Genomic DNA, 19,440 nt, shown 5'->3' with positions numbered 1-19,440 from the left:
CACACTACAAATATTCTGACCCTAAAGAACAATCAGTTAAGTCCAAAAGCCTATTCTTTAAAGGAAAATATAAAGAACACAAGAAGACCACATACTATACCTTACTTTCTACAATCCAGATAGGTTTACTCAATTACATAAAGGTAAAAGAGTTTTAAAATGAAATTCACAGTAGCAGACACCACCATCAAGTCAAAGTTAGAAGTTAGCTCTGACCTATCGAAACTCTCATTCATTAGCATGAGGGTTAGAAAAGTTAAAATGACACAAAAATATCCAAAATATATATGTCATTATGTCAGACTTTGAAAGGTTTTCCACTTGACCACACTGCCTATTACTAAGAAGCTGGAGAATAAAAACTATTGTAAATTTGTATTTTACTTTATAGACATTTGAACAAGAGTTACAAAAATTTCTAAAGCAGTATTTCATACAAAACTATAGAGCCTGGATAAAGGAAAGGGGAATAGGAAAAGATAATCAGGACCTGTTTACTTGACAAAATCACTGAACTGGAAATAAAACAAACTTCCAGTGACAGGAAAACAAAACTAAAAAGGACACTTTAAAGATTCTATTGGTCACTGAGAAACACAAAGCAATATCCTTATACCACTTTTCTGTGAGCATGTTACGAACAAAATTAATTCTGAAAATACACCTCTCAAAACCACAAGAGGATCACAATGACTCGTCAAGTTAGCATAAATTGATTAAGTATTAGGATTAACTCTAATACTAAGTTTAGCAAAAGTTTCCCAATCTACTGATAAGCCTGGTTGCTGTGTACTACATTTATTCAATTTTGTAAAGACATTTCCTGCTTGTAAATATTCTTTAAAACTAGGTATTGGGCTTCCCTGGTGGTGCAGTGGTTGAGAGTCTGCCTGCTGGTGCAGGGGACGCGGGTTCGAGCCCTGGTCTGGGAAGATCCCACGTGCCGCGGAGAGGCTGGGCCCGTGAGCCACAATTGCTGAGCCTGCGCTCCGCAACAAGAGAGGTCGTGATGGTGAGAGGCCCGCGCACCGCAATGAGGAGTGGCCCCCACTTGCCACGACTGGAGAAAGCCCTCGCACAGAGACTAAGACCCAACACAGCTATAAATAAATAAATAAATAAATAAATAAATAAATAAAATAAACAAACCCAAAGTTAAAAAAAAAAAAACTAGGTATTGACTTTACAGAAGTTTCTACATTAACATCTATTTAGAAACCTTAGTCTCTATTTTCACTGATAATTTATTCTTAAAATTCACACTCCAGTTATTAAGTGCTTATTAATAGCTAATAGTTTTATTTAAAATGCAACAAATTCACTTTTTTACCAAAACATCCCAATTAATCAGGGAAAATATCTTCTCACATGAAATTCATTATTAGAGCAAAGATTTCTGAAAATACTAACAATTCAGAGGCTTTGTTTATAAAACAGTACCAGCTGAAAGGGAGCGATCTGGGACTTCACTCCTGAAAAATAATAGGTAAAATTCCAACATGTCTAAATTATTAAACAATTCAAAAAATTCTCTAGCCCGTCTCTTGAACGTCCTTTTGCTAAGAGAATTACAATCATTCTGAGTCCTATGTAGCTGCAAAATTTCTAAGAAAAATAAAGACTTCACGATCTTGTCAATTTTAATCCACCTTTTCCTCCTTAAGCCATACTCTTGAGTCTAGTAGACCCTCTAGTCACTGTTTTACAAACCTTTAAAGATAGCTCTGTTTCTAAAACCTTAAGCCAGCAAGCAGAATGGAATTTAAGAGGAGGTCATTCTTTAGGAGTTCTCCTGAGAAGGATCACGTTTTTAAAAGATACTGCTTCAGAAGAATTCTATTTTGCAATCAATTGTCTCTCAGCTGTGAGCAGAAAAGCAGGTATCAACTTGAAAGGGAGATAATCAAGGGACCTATCTAAACAGTAACAACAGAACAGAAACAACAGACTATGCAAAGAGTAATGTAAAATTAGAAACTAAAGAGAGGACATAAACTAGGGTTAGCAGTATTTCCAAGTCATTTACCAAGGTGCTCTTTTTTTAAATGGACATACCCATTTGCAGAGAGGGTTAACCAATATACAGCACAATTACTTTAAAAAGGAAACAAGATTTTTAAGAGATTAGGAGAATGGATTACACTCTAAAGGGAACCATGAAGAATACAACAGCAGCAGCACAGAAGACCCTGCCTCTGAAGACATAACAGTATGTCACTGTGCCTGCCCATGAGGGCTTCAAATGTAAACTTGGGGCAACAAACGCAAACAAGAAGTTTCGGTACAAAAATGATGCTATGCTATGCTAGAGATGCATACAAAGTGCTTCAATGATCACAGAAAAAAAGAATGAAGAAGGAGTTCCCAAAAGAGCTGACATGAGCTACGTCTAGAAGCAGAAGGTGGCATTTCCTAGGCAACAGTAAGAGGTAAGAATACAGTTCCCTGTGCTGTACAGTAGGACCTTGTTGTTCATCCATTCTACAGAGTCTTTCTTTTAATTAAACGATATAATAAAGACCAAGTAAGCATACCCTAGGGCTGCAGTACACCTGTCTGTACTTAAAAAAAAAACCATTCATCTTCCACACCAGGTGTTTTGTCGCAAAGCCCTTATCTTAAAGATCCTTAATAGGAGATGAAATGAATCTAGTGTTTTGGTCAGTCTGCAATGAGCTTAATTTATTTGGGAAAATCAGGGACAAGGATTTATTAACCCATAAATGAAGAATTTAAAAATAAAAAGATTAACTATAACTTAAATAGGAAACTATTTAGTTACACATAAAGTTGACAATGCCAAAAAGCTTTAACAAATAAAGTTTTCCTATTCGAGATTCTGAAATGTGTATCTACTGATATATCTTGGGGGTGGAGGGTAAGACATTACAAATACATTATTTTCTATATATTTTAAGACAAGTTATTTAGCATCATGATACTCAGGAGTCATTATATTAAAAGCTAACAAAATTGACATAAATCACAGTATTTCAAAACTGGAGGAAACAGAGACATCATCTCATTCTGTGAATTTCAGGGAATTTCAAGTGTTAACTGCAACCCCCAGTTTTACATTCCAACCTAGCACACAAATCTGTACATATATATTTTACAATATATTATTTAAAATATATATATAATTGTAGTAGCGGACATTGTGTATAGTGAAACTTTTAAGAAATCCTAGGCATTAAGATTGCCCCTGCCAAAACAGTAGAAATCTTTGAAACATGATAACATCAAACTTCATCCCCAAAGTCAATCAGGATGGCTACATTCCACAAACCTCACAACTCTTCAACAAAGAAAAAAAAAATACCAAAGCAGAATTTCATGTTGTAAGAATCACCAAGATCAGAAATGATGAGTCTTTCGTAGGAGTTCTGATGGGTTCTTCGTGTAAGATTTACAGCCCTGAACTATATAAGGGTAAAGGCTACACAGACAGGAAGAGAGACACTGTCAGGCAAATCGTGCTGAGCCAAAGTAAAACTATCCGAAAAGGCAGAGGGAAAACCAAGGGGCAAAGAACATTCCACCTACCTCCCCCTGTCATCACTCGGTCCTGAGCACCAAAACATAACTTCCCTTCTTATAAATATGCTTCAACGATGCACACCAAAAGTACTTGTGTCAAGATGACTTGATAGTTTACTGTCACACATTCTGTCCCAGGGTACCCAGCAACAAATTGGATGTCCTGTGACTTCCTCAATTTTCTTAATTGAAGAAGAAACCAGAAAAAAGGTCAGCAATGCATACACTGAAAGAAGAATCTACATATTAGAACACAAAGAATGAATACCTGATGATATATGCTGCACCTGACTCTGCCCAGGAGATGACTGCCTTCCACTGCACCACCGCACTGGGAGAGTCAATCATTCACAAACTGCCTCTCACCACTGACTTTTAATGGTGGCATGCAATGTTCTTTCAAAGAATTCTTTAATTTTCTGGGTAAGTCAAGCAATGAACAGCACTTCAGACGAATAGCACTTCAAATAATCTGTTTTTAAGGCAGTCAGCATATATAGCATATTCTTAGCCCATTTTTATGAGTATATTTAACCAAGAAACAGAATGATTGATAAACACTCAACTTTATAAAGGGAAACATCACAATAAGCAAAATACACCACCTAATCTACGCAGGCTTGTATTAACTTTTTACATCACAGGTGACCTGATTAGGCTAATAATAATGACGGAACAATTCTGAACCAAAAGAATACAGTTCAAACACTTTCGTACCATATTAATTTGTCCATTTAATTATAGTCATTTTTCTATTTCTTCTATTCTACTAACTGGGTAGGAAATCAAATAAGTTACTTCACTTTTCTGAGCCTCAGCTTCTTCAGCTGTGAAAGCTAGAATAACAACTACCTCTCAGGATTGCTCTGAGTACTGCACTGGGAAAACAAGACAAAAAACTGGTATGCAAAATGTAAAGTACTATGCAAATACACTGTATTTGAGGATATCATCTTATGACTTACAGTCTAAATGTTCAAGTGCCTCATGCAATATTTTGCACATAAGTGCTCAAATATTTGTCCATTCATTCAGTCATAACTTTAAAGTTAGGCCCCAAAACTTTAACTCTGGAAAACAAAGGTTATCTCATATACTCCTTACATATTTATTCACTAGTAATATTATTAAGAAATCAGTTGTGCCTTTAGAATGATTAATCGTTCAATCAATACACAATCTATTGGAATAATAACATTTCCATCAGTTATATATTGTTTACAGTATGTAATCTGTGCCAGGTCCTGTGCCAGCTATGCTATATACATTCACTCATTTAATCCTTAGAATACTCCTACAGAGAAGTTATTAACCAAAACTGAAAAACTAAAGCACAAGTTAAAGTAACATATCCAAGGTTACAAGGTTAGCAAATGACAGAGCTGGTGTTACTCAAACTTAGGTTTGACAACCAAAGCCCTGACTTTCCACTACTGCTGCTACTACTCTCCAATATGGGAGCCACGAGGCACCTGTGGCTATTGAGCATTTGCAGCGTGGCTAGTCTGAATTGACTCATGCTGTTAACTGTGAAATGCACGCCGTATTTTGAACACCCAATGTGAAAAAAGAATGTAAAATATCTCACTGCAATTTAATATTGATTACAAGTTGAAATGACAGTGATTTGGATATAATGGATTAAATAAAATATATTCTAAAAATAACTTCACCTGCTTTTTACTTTCTTACTGTCGCTAGTAGAAAGTTTAAAATTACATGTGGCTTATAATGCATATACTTCTCCTGGGCAACACTGATTTAGAATATTATACAGGATTTTGTAAATCAAAGAGCACAAAACATTTTTTTTTCTTAAATGTTTTAATATTTTTTTCATTAATATGTATTGGAGTATAGTTGCTTTACAATGTTTTGTTAGTTCCTGCTGTACAGCAAAGTTAATGAGCTATATATATATACACATATATCCCCCCCTTTTTTGGATTTCTTTCCCACTTAGGTCACCACAGAGCACTGAGTAGAGATCCCTGTGCTATACAGTAGGTTCTAATTAGTTATCTATTTTATACATAGTAGTGTATATATGTCAATCCCAATCTCTCAATTCATCCCACCCCCATTTCCCCCTTGGTATCCATACATTTGTTCTCTACATCACTGTCTCTATTTCTGCTTTGCAAATAAGTTCATCTGTATTATTTTACTGGATTCCACATATAAGCGATATTATACAAGAGCACAAAACAATTTTAAATTTACAAACACAACATATTTTAGAGTATACAGATATGTTCCAATATTAACAGCTGTTTTAATACTAAGTTAGTGTAACCAATATAAACAAAACTTTAAATTCCCTTAATCTAAAATTTGATTTTGCTTATTTAAATTTCAGTATTCTAGAATTAGATTTTTAAAAATTTCCTATTATGAAAACTGGTTTTTCCAACTGCAAAACTGATACCAACTCATCCACACTACAGAAATCACAGAAAAGCACAAATACAAAAAAACCCTATCATCCCACCAAGCAGAACTAGTATTTTGATCAGTCATTACTTCTAGGTATGTATATTAGATGAAATGGTATGAAATATTATTTCAAGTGGGATTATATTGTTTATCATTTTGTAACTTGCATTCTTTTAATATATTAAGAGCATTTTCTTATATTACGTATTATTTCTAAATGTGTTCTTAAATTTTTATTTGGAAATAATTATAGATTCACAGGAAGTGGCAAAAATAGTACAAGGCTCCAAATAACCCTTACCCAATTTCCCCAAAATTGCATCTTCTTGATTATAGTACAGTATCAAAACCAGGAAATTTACATTGGTATACTGTATGTAAACAGTTCTATGCCATCTAATCACACATATAGATAGATGAAACCATCACTACAGTCAAGATTCAGATCTGTTCCATCACCACAAAGACCTCCCTCTTGCTACCCCTTTCCAGTCACACGCATCTCCCTCCTTTTCCCACCATCCCCGACCCCTGACAGCCACTAATCTGTTCTCTCTGTAATTTTGTCATTTCAGGAATGTTAATGGCATCCTACAATAGGTGACCTTTAGAGATTGACTTTTTTCCCTCAGCATAAGGGCCCTTTGAGATCCATGCCAGTTGTATGCATTTATAGTTTCTTCCTTTTTAATTGCTAAGTAGCAGTCCATGGTATGGATGTACCATTCACATACTGAAGGACATTTTTGTTTCCAGTTTCAGGCTATTGCAAGTAAAGCTGCCATGGATACTTGTGAACAGATTTTGTGTGAATATCAGTTTTCATTTACCTGGAATAAATGCCCAGGAGTGAAATTCCTAGGTCATATGGTAAGTTTTATAAAAAACTGCCCAAACTATTTTCCAGAGTAGTTGTACCATACTACATTCCCACCACCACTTGATAGAGATCTCAAACCATTTTTAAGAGGTGCAAAATATTTATGGCTATTCGATAGTTTCTAACAATTCCTTGTTGATTCCTATGTAGGTAATTTCATCTTTTGTTAAAATAACGATGCTATTAATATACATACACAGAATTTTCACATGCAGATCACACAAATTCCTGTAAATTAAATTGTTGGGGAACAGGATACAAATGTTTTAAAGGCATTTGCTACCAACTGCCGTGATGGCCTTTGGAAAATTTAAATCAACTTACACACCACCCACCCAAGGGTCTGTGAAAATGCCCACTTCCTAGCCTCACTAAAAACTTTTTTTTTAATCTTTAATTTTTTACTTGCAAAAAATGTTACCTTGGGGCTTCCCTGGTGGCGCAGTGGTTGAGAATCTGCCTGCCAATGCAGGGGACACGGGTTCGAGCCCTGGTCTGGGAAGATCCCACATGCCACGGAGCAACTAGGCCCGTGAGCCACAACTACTGAGCCTGCGTGTCTGGAGCTTGTGCTCCGCAACAAGAGAGGCCACGATAGTGAAAGGCCCGCGCACAGCGATGAAGAGTGGCCCCCGCTTGCCGCAACTAGAGAAAGCCCTCGCACAGAAATGAAGGCCCAACACAGCCGAAAATAAATAAATAAATAAATAAATAATAAAGATAAAGGAATTCCTTTAAAAAAAAAATGCTACCTTGTTTTGTATTTATTCGAATAATGGGAAGGTTGTATACATTTCCCACACTTCTTAACTTCATTTGCAGTTCTTTCATAAATTACCTGTTCATGTTCTTTGCCAACATTTTACTGGAATGTTGGTTCACTGATTTTAAGACCTGGTTCTGTCTCTCTAACTTATGTTGCAAAAATATAGGTTTTTAAAATAAACGTCTGAAATTCAAGCCAAGTGTTAGTAATGCAAGATAACTGATTTTAGGATGTAAAAATTAAACTAGTTTAGTTGATATGGTCCCCCAATTTATCAATTCCTATACTTCACACAACGTATTTATTAATTAAGGAATCACCTCTAATGCCATCTCTGGATTAAAAACATGGTTCCTAGAACGTTGATCACTTACTTCTCTTAAGCTCACTTCAAAATACCAAGACATAATTTTTCCAAAACAGACATCAAAAACGATCTTCAGCTTCATGAGGAAGCGTGGCTGGCTTCTCTTCAAAGGAGAATTTAAGGTCATCTAAACCAGTCTTCAAAGTGTGCTCCCCACACCAGCAGCATCAACATCACCTTGGATTTGAACTTGTAAGAAATGCAAATTCTTAGGATACCCCAGACCTACTTAATTAAAACCTCATAGCCTACATATGAAATCTGATCTGTTGTTAGAAAACAGTCACCAGGTTTGTTTTCTCCCTCTGAGAAACCACCATGCACTTTTGTGTTTTAAGACCCAGTAAGCTGATGAAACTGACATCCTATATCACCCTTAATTTCTTGTCCCTCCCAAAGGCTATCAAAGTTTCCTCTTCAATTGTATTGCTTACGATCTGAAATTACAGAGAAAATGTTTTGAACAAGTTTTAAGATGTTTCTTTTACATCCCCCCTTCCTAGTTTCTTTTCCCAGTCAAATGATAATTTAAATAGATTTTCTAAATTGACAAAGAGAGGAAAGGAGAGGAGGAATAAAGATCTAATCATACTTAAAAATAAAAATTTCATCTGTTTACCTTGTGATTTCAACTACAGATGGTCCCTGACTTACGACGGCTTTCTCAACTTTACAATGGGGCAAAAGTGGTACACAGTCAGTAGAAACCGCACTTCAAATTTTGAATTTTGATCTTTCCCTGGGCTAGAGATCTGTGGTACAGTACTCTCTGGTGATGCTGGGCAGAGGCGGGGGCCGCAGCTCCCAGTCAGCCACGTGATCAGCAGGGCACACAACCGATGTACTTACAACCATTCTGTACCCAGACAACCAATCTGTTTTTCACTTTCAGTACAGTATCAATACATTATATGAAATATTCAGCACTTTGTTAAAAATAGGCTTTGTGGGCTTCCCTGGTGGCGCAGTGGTTAAGAGTCCGCCTGCCAATGCAGGGGACATGGCTTCGAGCCCTGGTTCGGGAAGATCCCACATGCCGTGGAGCAACTAAGCCCGTGTGCCACAACTACTGAGCCTGCGCTCTAGTGCCCACGAGCCACAACTACGGAAGCCCGTGTGCCTGGGGCCTGCGCTCTGCAGCGGTGGAGGCCAGCACAATGAGAAGCCCGCGCGCCACAACTAGAGAAAGACTGAGCACAGCAACGAAGATCCAATGCAGCCAAAAATAAATTTACAAAATTAAAAAAAAAAAAAGCTTTGTGTTAGGTGATTTTGCCCAAATATAGGGTACTGTAAATGTTCTCAGCACGTTTAAGGTAGGCTAGGCTAAGCTGTGATGTTTGGCAAGTTAGGTGTACGTATTAAATGCATTTTTGACTTACGGTATTTTCAACTTATGACAACTTATTACAGGTTATCTTGACGCAACCCCATTTAAAGTCAAGAAAAACCTGTATTTATGATTTCTGAGTAACACGGGAGTTTATCTGCAATGCCTTTACTGAGAATTGATCTTTGGCACCACAGTCTGTGTCAATCACTGCACAGAAGTGAAAAAATAGCCACATAAATTAATGAGTCAAGCTTTAGCAGCAGTAATTAATCCAAATAACAGTAATGTATACCACGTACAAGGTACAACTATCAAGTTATGGGTATGTTAACACAACAGAACTTAACACAATGAACAGCGTAGCAAAACATTTCCAAGAACACCCAAAATGTTCCGTAGCCATTTTTAAACTCCCTTTAGGTGCCAGCTTACAAGCGCACCCACCTAGTTCCTTATCACACCTCAAAACTGGTTTTCCACAACGTGACTGATCCTCTGCTTTATTAGCACGCTTTTCGACATGACTTTCGGCAGCTTAAATCACTAAATGGGCAACAAAAAAGGAAAAAGAATCATCACAGTTATTGTTATTTAGGTAAGTGTGCTAAAGCTCTGAAGCCCAAAACCACTCCTGGAAGTACTTTAAATGCATGGCCCAAGGTCTCCAAGGTTGTAAAGTCTATGTTTAATTTCTAGAACATGTTTAGAAAACAAAATCAGAAAAATGAGAACACTACTTCTTAAGGACATACTTTATAAAGACAAATTCCCCGTAATCCAATAACTTTACAGACAAGACACAAGCCCCAAAGTGCAAGAATATGTATCAGAACTCTTAACTGCAACAGTTTTAAAGGCGACTCCAAACTCCCAGTCTTCATCTATTCTACATACATTGAGTGAACCCCTACCAAGTGCCTGGCACTGTAACAGACACAGGAAAAGATACGAAAAGAAAGATCCTGCCCTCAAAAAGAAGGTGAAAACATAACAAAGGTGATCAAACAAAAATACAGTTCAAATGTTATGAAGAGGTATACATGATTGTAGGGCGCTGGAAAAGGTTGCCAGAGACATGTAGAAAGACAAGTAAGAGTCAGCCAGGCTACAAGGAAGGAGGGGCATTTTAGAAGAAATCCAGAGGAAAAGAATGTGTGAAAGTATGGAAATGAGACATCACGGTCCATGCTAGGAAAACACCAAGCAGTTCGGTATGAAACACACACATGCTGCGTGTGGAGGGCAGGTGCGGTGGTGGCAGGCTGCTTCCAGAAATTCTAAAGAAACAGTAGAGGACCAAATCAGGAGCCCCTTGTGATGCTCAGGATTTGGACTTTACCCTAAAAGCAATGAGAACCAGGAGATAATTTAAGCTGTCCAAATGGAGAGGCCCAAGAACCAGTCGGATCTGTTTGTCACGTGTATGTGTACATGGGGGTGGTGACAGGTGGTTAATAAATAGTATCTGGGAATTACCAGCCTGTGAACAGAAGTGGAAAGGTATGGGTGACATCTAAGGAGAGCGAACAGTTAAAAAGGAGGTAGGAGGCAAAGAACTAACTAACTTGTATCAACCTGTACAACAAACCCTACATCCAAGAACGAAAAAGGCCTAGTTCAAACCTCAGATTCAGTGAGGCCTTCCGCAACATACCCCATATACTGTCTCTACCTCCTCTAAAAAGCACTTAGGGTCTCTACCAGGTACCCATTCACTCCATGCCTACCACTGCATTCACACCACTGGCTATCTTTTTTTTTTTTTTTTTCCACTGGCTATCTTTTTATGGTCTTATCTTTTCAACAAGTTTGTTAGGTTCCTTGTTTATTCAACCAGTGCCTTGAAACATAAATGACCGATGAACAATATTACTCATGAGAGCCAGAAGTTTACTCCATTTGCATACTCCAGAAAGTTCCACACACCAGGTTTTATTCCTTTCACCTAATGATGTGTGGATTTCATGCTGCTGCTGGGAGGAGATGGCTGTGTTCAACTGTGCAGGTAATGAACAGAAGGTGCAGAGATCCCATGTCTCCAATGTGTTAGGGGTCTGTATGTAGAGTTGAGCTCTAAGATATTCTTAGGATAAAACAGCAGTGACTGACTACACAAGAACCACACACAACATGGATATTCACAAACTTAAGAATGAGTGAAAAAAGCCAGACCCAGAAGTGTACATACTGCATGACTCCACTTAAATAAAGTTCAAAACCAAGCAGAACCCATCTCCAGTGTCAGAAGTTAGGATAGGGGTTGGGTAGGGGGAAGTGACTGCAGAGTGAACAAGGGGCTTCTGGGATCCTGGTAATGTTCTGTTTCTTAATCTGGGTACTGGTTACACAGGTATGCTCACTTTGTGAAAGTTCATCAAGCCTTACAATTATGATTTGTGCACTTCTCTGTACGTATGCTACAGTTCAAAAAGTTTACTTAAAAATAAACAGGCAGGGCTTCCCTGGTGGCGCAGCGGTTGAGAATCTGCCTGCTAATGCAGGGGACACGGGTTCGCGCCCTGGTCTGGGAAGATCCCACATGCCACGGAGCAACTAGGCCCGTGAGCCACAACTACTGAGCCTGCGCGTCTGGAGCCTGTGCTCCGCAACAAAAAAAAAGAGGCCACAATAGTGAGAGGCCTGCGCACCGCGATGAAGAGTAGCCCCCGCTTGCCGCAACTACAGGAAGCCCTAGCACAGAAACGAAGACCCAACATAGTAATGAATCAATCAATAAATAAATCTTTAAAAAAAAAATAAAATAAAATAAACAGGCAAAAAGAAAAAAAAGAAAAAACAGGAGGAGAGATAGTGATAGGAAGTATAAAGGAAGATGTCACAAAGACAAAAGGCCCTGGCGATGGTACAAGAGGGCAAATGAGAACCACAATGATTGTAGAATGTTTTACTTCAAGTTGTAAAGGAGACTTTTGGAGACCCACTATTCCCTAAAGTACTAAGGAACCGAATTAGTGCTGATAACTATTTTCGTAAACCACAGCCACTTGGAATTTCTTCAGCATCTACGGAAGCACACAATAAATACATGATGCATGAAAAAATAATACATACTGAATCCATTCAAAACCTCCCATCCTAGTAACAGCTGACCCTTGAACAACATGGGTTTGAACTGCACAGGTCCACGTATACACTAATTTTTTTCAATAAACACATACTACAGTACTATACAGTCCGTGGTTGGTTGAATCCACAGATGCAGACCTGCAGATACGGAGACCAACTATGGGACTTCAGCAGCCGGGGAAATCCGTGGCAGGTCCTGGAACGAATGCCCCTCAGATACCAAAGGACAAGTGTTACGTGGATTTTCAACTATGCACAGCGGGGTAGGTATCAGCACCCCTCACCTTCCAGTTGTTCAAGGGTCAACTGCAACAGGATATACTGGCACGTTAGCTGGCCAGACTTTAGTCTACGATGTGTAGCTAAAAGTTGAGTAGCCTATGCAGAAAGGCTCGAACTCTAAACTGTCCCCCACCAAATGAGCTAACTGGCACAGGTAAACCTCCAGAAATAACTATCCCCTTGCTCCAAAAGAAAGCAGCTTTAGTGTTTCCTAAAAAGGCAAATGTGTATCTCGACACTGTCTACAAAGCAGTCGCTCTGCCCAGTTCTCACCACTCTGTGGTTCCCTATTCTGCTCTAATTTCTTCGGAGCACTGGTCTCTAGCTGAAATGATCTTATTCTTCTGTTCACTTGTTTACTTTCTTGTCCTCGCCATAGTACTTTAAGCTCCACAGGAATAAAGATGTCATCTGTCTGTACACCACTGCACACCCAAAGCCCAGATGTCTGTGTGCTCAATGAAAACTTGTCAACTACCCAGGTAATTTACTTTAAGGTCACCAAGTATACATAAGATGAAGTCAGTACTAATAAATCAGTTAAGTCCAGTGTAATAGCAAACACAAAATAAATTATCACTCCGTTTCTGGGTAAGAGTGATCTCTAAACCTGTACCTGCTTTTGTATCAGCTTCGAAGCCAAAAGGTTTGACAAGGTTTGATGATTTGGAGGACCGGTAATTTTTCTATGTATTTTATGGAGAAATTTTACAAAAGACAAACACTACAATAAAGCCAATGTGGCCTAAGGAGCAGAACCACTGTGGCGAATGACCCAGAACTGCGGGGAAGGGCCCGGCTCCTCTCTAGGTCAGGCACCCCTCTGCTTTCTGGGAGGCTTCCTATCTGAAAAGTACCACAGGATGATGCTCTTCTGAAGCTTCCAGCAAAGATCAAAACTGTCACGTTTCACTAAATATGTGTGTTTTCCCCTAAAACTTCTAAAGTACTTCATGACTAGTCAAGAGACTTTCAACTGTCAGGGTATCTGAATTTAAGAGGAGAAAAAGTCCAAAGTTACAACTGCAAAGAATCAGGGAGTTCCTGGACAAGGAAAATATTTTACACACAAACAACTGAGTACTACCAACTTCCCATTCAATATCCTTAGTACCAGAGTTTTGTTTTTTTTTTTAAGCCACACAATCTTATTACACATCTAAAGCAAATTCCTCACTTTTACTTGTCTGTAAAAACTCTAAATACAGTACATTTTTCAGGGGAATAGTATTCAGTGCAGCACTATTATCAAAGAACCACTAATCAAGAAGAATTGCAGCAATATTTTAGTAATTTTAATTTTACAATAGAAATCATTGCATTCAGAGAAATAACAAAACCAAAAGTAAAATATATTTCATTTATCACCGTGTCTAGGAAGTTACTCTGCCCAATACTCAAAAACTTCAACTTAGCAGAACAACGGTTAGGTAAATTTGTGAGTTTGTGGTTTTGTTGGTTTTCTTCCTTTTAAAAGCTGATATCCTCTTTCCTGAGACAGGCAAAGTGGGCTGGGAAATACTACTTTGGCTATTACCTAGGGAAGGGGTAGTGTTTCTTTCCCACTCACCACCACCTTCCACAGACACTCCTTTATTTACTGCCTTGAAAGGCTCAGAGTACATCAGCACGGTGGGGAGGCGAACTTCTCAGCTGCAGGTGCCTCCTCCACGCTCTAGTGTTAAAGACTTAGTAAAAGTGTATCACAGAAGAGGCATGAGGAAGCCATTCAATGTGATAGAAATGTACTAAAACTGGTTTGTGGTGATGGCTGTACAACTTTTTAAAATTACCAAAAATCACTGAATTGTACACTTATTCAGTTGGTGCATCGTATGGTATATAAATTATGTCTGGATAAAGCTATTAAAAAAACCCCAGCAGGGTAGAGAGTGGAACAGTGTAAGTGGAAAAAGGAGTGTATTTAAGAACTAAACAGACCCAAAACAAAATTGGTAATACATCCAAAATAAAGCTCTCCACTGCCCCCTGAACCTCCAAGTAGCCTATTAAGTGTTGTCTCCTTCTTCCCTTAACACGTTCCTTTCGAACTTCTGACCCTCTGCTCTAAGCTGCTACAAAAAGAAGAAAAGACCTTCTGAATCACTTTCATGACTCCACCCACAGAATTAAATTTATCTGGTACACATGGCAATAATAGTGAAAGATGGCAGCTAATTCTGTAGAAATCAATTCTTCTTATCCAGAAGAATTGAGGGGAGGGGGAATTCTTCTAACTGATGCCCAAGCCAGACTGCTCAGACCTCCCCGTAGCACGTTATTTATACCTCTCTTAGAGCCTTTATAACTTGGATTACGGCCATTCCTATACATGTCTTACCAACCTTTCAACACCCGCCTCCCGTCCCCAATGTCTTGAGCAGACTCTTTCACACCCTAGTAATTTAATAAATGTTTTTTGGATGAGTGGCAATATTTTCCTAATGAAACTGAGGATATCAATTCTATTCTCAAAGAGTAAATACAGCTCTACGTCCTAGTGGACTATCACTAATTCAAAGCAGACTTCCTTGCTTGATTGGTAGACAGATGATGGCAACGACAGTGACAAGAATGATGAACAAACTCCAGAATTACCAGTGGCAACCCAACCAGCGAGACTGTTATAATACAAGACATCAGCTCAGAGCAATAACACCCAATTTCTATGCCAGTCAACAGGTTAGAAGTCCTTTTATTACTTAAAAATTATTCTAAAAACCACTAATTTTTGCCTATTACCCCGCATCCAAAACCCAACAAGTTTTCTACTGCCATCAATACCAAGTCTGATTAAAACTATACAAGGCAACAAACGTCAAATCTTTGTTGTATCAAGAAAATTACACACACAAAAAAAAGGCCCAGGAAAAAAACAAAGCAGTAGTAACTAGTGTCACAGAAAAATTAACCAACAGTTAATACACTTGACAACACAGGAGGAAAACCTGTGAAATTCACCCTTCCACATGAAACCCATTCACAGCATAAGAAAGCCAAATGTTATTTGCCTTTTGATCAATGACTTCTAGAACAAAATCTTTTATAAAGACTTCCAGATCTAACACACAAAAATATTGACAATAACCAAGATGAAATTAAGTTATGTAAAAGTATCATGAGTTGGTAAGAATTTAAATCCTCAGATCTCTAAAATCTGTGTTCAAATCCTACACAACCACAGACCTAAAAAAGTCACAGACTTTTAAAGATAGTAGGTGAGTATCCTGTTCCTGAAACATTTTCATTATTAGTAATTTAATATATTTGTTAAAAAAACAATTCCAATGTTGTCATCTGTGACTCTGAAAAAATTTTCAACATCTATATTGTTTTTAAAATCAAAACCTTCCACGTGCTTCCAAAGAGCTGATGAGTCAGATTTTTTTTATATGTGTAGAAACTGAAATGTACTTTATTATGAGATAATTGTTCCCAGCAATACACTGGATGTAAACTTTTGAATCTGCTTTAAGTTTCTCTTCACCAGTAAAGTTCTCAAGTTCTTAGGAGTTTCCTAGTCATTTACTTTAACATCATCTACGGTAACACTCATAGCAAAACCACAATAAAGAGGTTTGGCCTCTGAGGGATTCTACATATAAAAAAACATTACTCAAATAAAATACAATCACTATTGCTTTAAATAACAAATACATTTCTAAACTTTCATGCCATTTGACGGAATTCCTTGTTTTAGATAGCAAAACAAAATCTACTAAGCTCCCAATGAGTGTTGCTTATTTTAACTAAATCTGCTCTATGATAATACAAAATATTGATATGAATTTACTTTAAAAAGTACCTATGGGGGGGGGGAAGTACCTATGGGGAAATATTTTTAGTTCTGGAATATTTTTATTTAAAAGTCTCAGTATTTAGAGTTAGTGGAATTCACAGAACTGTTCCACCAGTAATTGGACAAAGTTGCCCAATACTCTATTTATTCCCAGGTATAAATAAAGCAATGAAACCCTAACAGGACACATTCATTTAATCAAAGAACAATAACCAGTTAGAACTGTGCAGTGCTACTACCCGGTCATGTTGAAATGCCACCAATTCAGAAACAAGTACCTGATGAAATGAGACTTTTGGCAATCAACTTTAAAGATCCCCAAGGAACTCACTCATTCTGTCTTGCTTTCTCTCTCTCTCTCTCTCTCTCTCACACACACACACACACACACACACACACGAACACACACAGCCCCCCCCCAATGTCTGCCCATTAAATGGCACAAAGAATAGTTTTTAACTTCAAACTCTAATCACTGAAACAAATTACAGTTACAAGTTAAAAGATGACAGAAGACTACAAAATCAGCTTCCACATTTCATTCAAGTATATCTAAATGTTAAATCTGGAGTAGTTCAACTCGTTTTGATACCACACAGTTAACCACCTTCACTAAAATGAGGAATTCCTTCAACATTCTTTTCATTTTAATAAAGCTTTAAACACAAACTTCAGTATAATCACACTATTCATTCTACATTCTGCAAAAATCGTCCTCCATCACCATTCCTCATAAGCTAATCAGAAACACACACACACACACACACACTGACAGTTCGGTCTTCCAAAAAATGCACTTTATCAAACCCCAGCATTTATCTTCAAGTGCAAGGAAAACAAAAAAAAGACATTTGCAGTTCAAGACAGGAAAAGCACAACCACCGCGTTACTGTACAACCACCACCAAATTTCTCAGAGAAGAGAAGAATAATTCAGGACAGGCAAATTAAAAACATTCTGCACATGGCAAAAATAAAAGGTCCAATGTCCTACAATCCATAGCAAAGCTTCCTCTTTTTGGAGCCAATACCAATAAGCCAATGGATACAAGTGTCAAATAAACCCAGCGTCTGTTTGAAACAAGACGAAACCTGGAAAAATTCCCTCCCATAAATCAGTGAACATGAGGCTTTGCACCCAACATGAAATATACACAACCCAAACCGACATCATCCCCCCACCCCACCCCGCACGTACAGAAAAAGCCGTAATCAACAAGTTGGAAAGAAGGCAGAAAGTAGAGCTCACAACCCTCTCCCCCCACCTTAAAAAAAAAAAAAAAAAGTCCTATAACAAAAGGTAACACAGAGCTTCAAGTACCTGGTGGAGGTGCCTTTCCTCACATCGCAGATGCTGCATTTAAAGGCTTCGGCGCTGTTTCTGAAGGTGCAGACGCTACAATCCCAAAAGCCTTCGTCTGCAGCAGGTTTTGCTTGTCTTTTTGGCCTTCAGAGGAGAGAGGAGTGAGGAGTGGGGGAAAGGGGAGGGAAGAGTCAGGGAGCAGAAAAAGGGGGAGAGACAGCAAAACACAGGCGCTGGTGAGCCGTCGTAATTTCGCAGGAATCCGGCGCTGGAAACTTCGCCCTGGAGACCACCCACCCACCCTTTTCGGGGCCGAGAGGAGGAACTGGGGGAGGGAACGGGGCGCCCCCACCGGCACCATGCAGCCTCCGGGCCCGGGCCCGGGCCGTGCTGCCTCGCACAGTAGGCGGCGGCGGCGCCCCGGGAAGGGCCGCGGCGGGCGCAGGAAGCGGGCGGACTTGTGGACTTGAGCGTGGGGCTGGGGGGGCCGGGAGGGGAGCCGCGGGCCGGATCTGGAGGGGGCGCGCAGGGGCAGCCCGAGGCCGGCGGCGGGGAGTGGGCCGGCTCCTTCCCTCTCCCCTCCCATGCTCGCGTCCTCCCTCCCTCCCCACCTGGTTAAATCTCCCTTTGTCTGGGAGGAGTGGCGGCGGCGGCGGCGGCGGCGGCGGAGGGCGGCTGAGGAGGAGCCGCCATGGCTGCGGCGCGCACGGCCGCCGGCCCCGAGCGGGAGCGACACCGCCTCCCGCCGCCGCCGCCACCGCCCGCCGCCGCCGCCTCCCCCCGCCCCCGGATCTCCATCTTAGCAGCGCCTCCCCCCGCCCCGGGTGGCTCCGGGGCCTAGTCGTCGCCGGCCCCCGCCCGCCCCCAGCCCTCCCTCCCCTTCCGCCCCCTCGGCTCGGAGCAGGTACCTGGTCGGGCTCTTCTTGTCGCCCATGGTCATGGATGGGCTGTACCCCCGCCCCCCCCAAAGCCGAAACCGGCGCTGCTCGGAGGAGAAACGCCGTCCGGGGAGTCGTCGCGGACCGGCCCCCCTCCCTCCCCCGCGCCCGCCCTCAGCCGCTGGGGCTCGAGCTCCGGCCGCCGCCGACGCCGCCGCTGCCAGTCTCCGGACGAGACTAGTCCCCACCAGCGCCGCCTCCGCCGAGTGACTGACGAGGGGCGGGGCCGGGCGCCGCGCGTCACGCGCCGGGCGGCCAATGGGAAGGCGGCGGCCGGCGCCGCGAGGGCGGGGGCGGGGCGCGGGGGAGGGCGGGGCGTGGCGGACGTGGGCCGGGCCGTCGGTGTGCGTGCCCGGGAGTGTGTGCGCGCTGGGGGCGCGCGTGCCTGCCGGTGGCCCCTTGGCCCGGCGCGGTGGAGCGTGCGAGGCCGGCGGGGCGCACGTGGCCGCGCCTGGGTGCCGGGTCTGGGCTTCGGGCCTCGCGCGGCCGACCCGTGGGACTGTCGCCGGGCCCCGGGCCCCGAAGCCGCCCCGGGGAAGTAGTTGGGCGCAGTTTGCGCGCGCCGCTGGGGCTTGCAACAGCCGCTACGCTCACAACGCCTCGAGGCTTGTGGTGCCCCGGGAGCCGGCAGGGCCTCTTTTGGCCCGGGTTCCCCCGCGCCCTTCTGCTCCTCTGCCACGCGGAGCTTTGTATCTGCCTCTCGTGAAGTC

At 41.0% G+C, this 19,440-nt stretch overlaps 1 protein-coding gene across 2 annotated transcripts in view; it reads right to left on the bottom strand.

Annotated features, from left to right (window-relative positions):
• The window catches only part of RYBP (RING1 and YY1 binding protein), a 75,599-nt gene extending 56,731 nt beyond the window's left edge, over positions 1-18,868 (bottom strand). The window contains exons 1-2 of one of the 2 annotated variants that reach the window (XM_057555587.1): positions 18,701-18,868; positions 17,811-17,936 (exon numbers count right to left, since the gene is read on the bottom strand). In XM_057555587.1, coding sequence (XP_057411570.1) covers positions 17,811-17,936; positions 18,701-18,732 — 158 coding nt within the window. In that variant the 5' untranslated portion in view covers positions 18,733-18,868. Of the gene's footprint in view, positions 1-3,546; positions 3,723-17,810; positions 17,937-18,700 lie in introns of those variants that run through there. The other variant, XM_057555588.1, reaches the window with a different exon arrangement.
• Between the last annotated feature and the right edge of the window lie 572 nt (positions 18,869-19,440).

The sequence above is a fragment of the Balaenoptera acutorostrata genome, chromosome 10 (genome assembly GCF_949987535.1).
Source record: "Balaenoptera acutorostrata chromosome 10, mBalAcu1.1, whole genome shotgun sequence".
NCBI classification, from domain to species: Eukaryota; Metazoa; Chordata; class Mammalia; order Artiodactyla; family Balaenopteridae; genus Balaenoptera; species Balaenoptera acutorostrata.
Note: the sequence above shows the minus strand (reverse complement) of the source record. Positions and strands in the feature narration are given on the sequence as shown.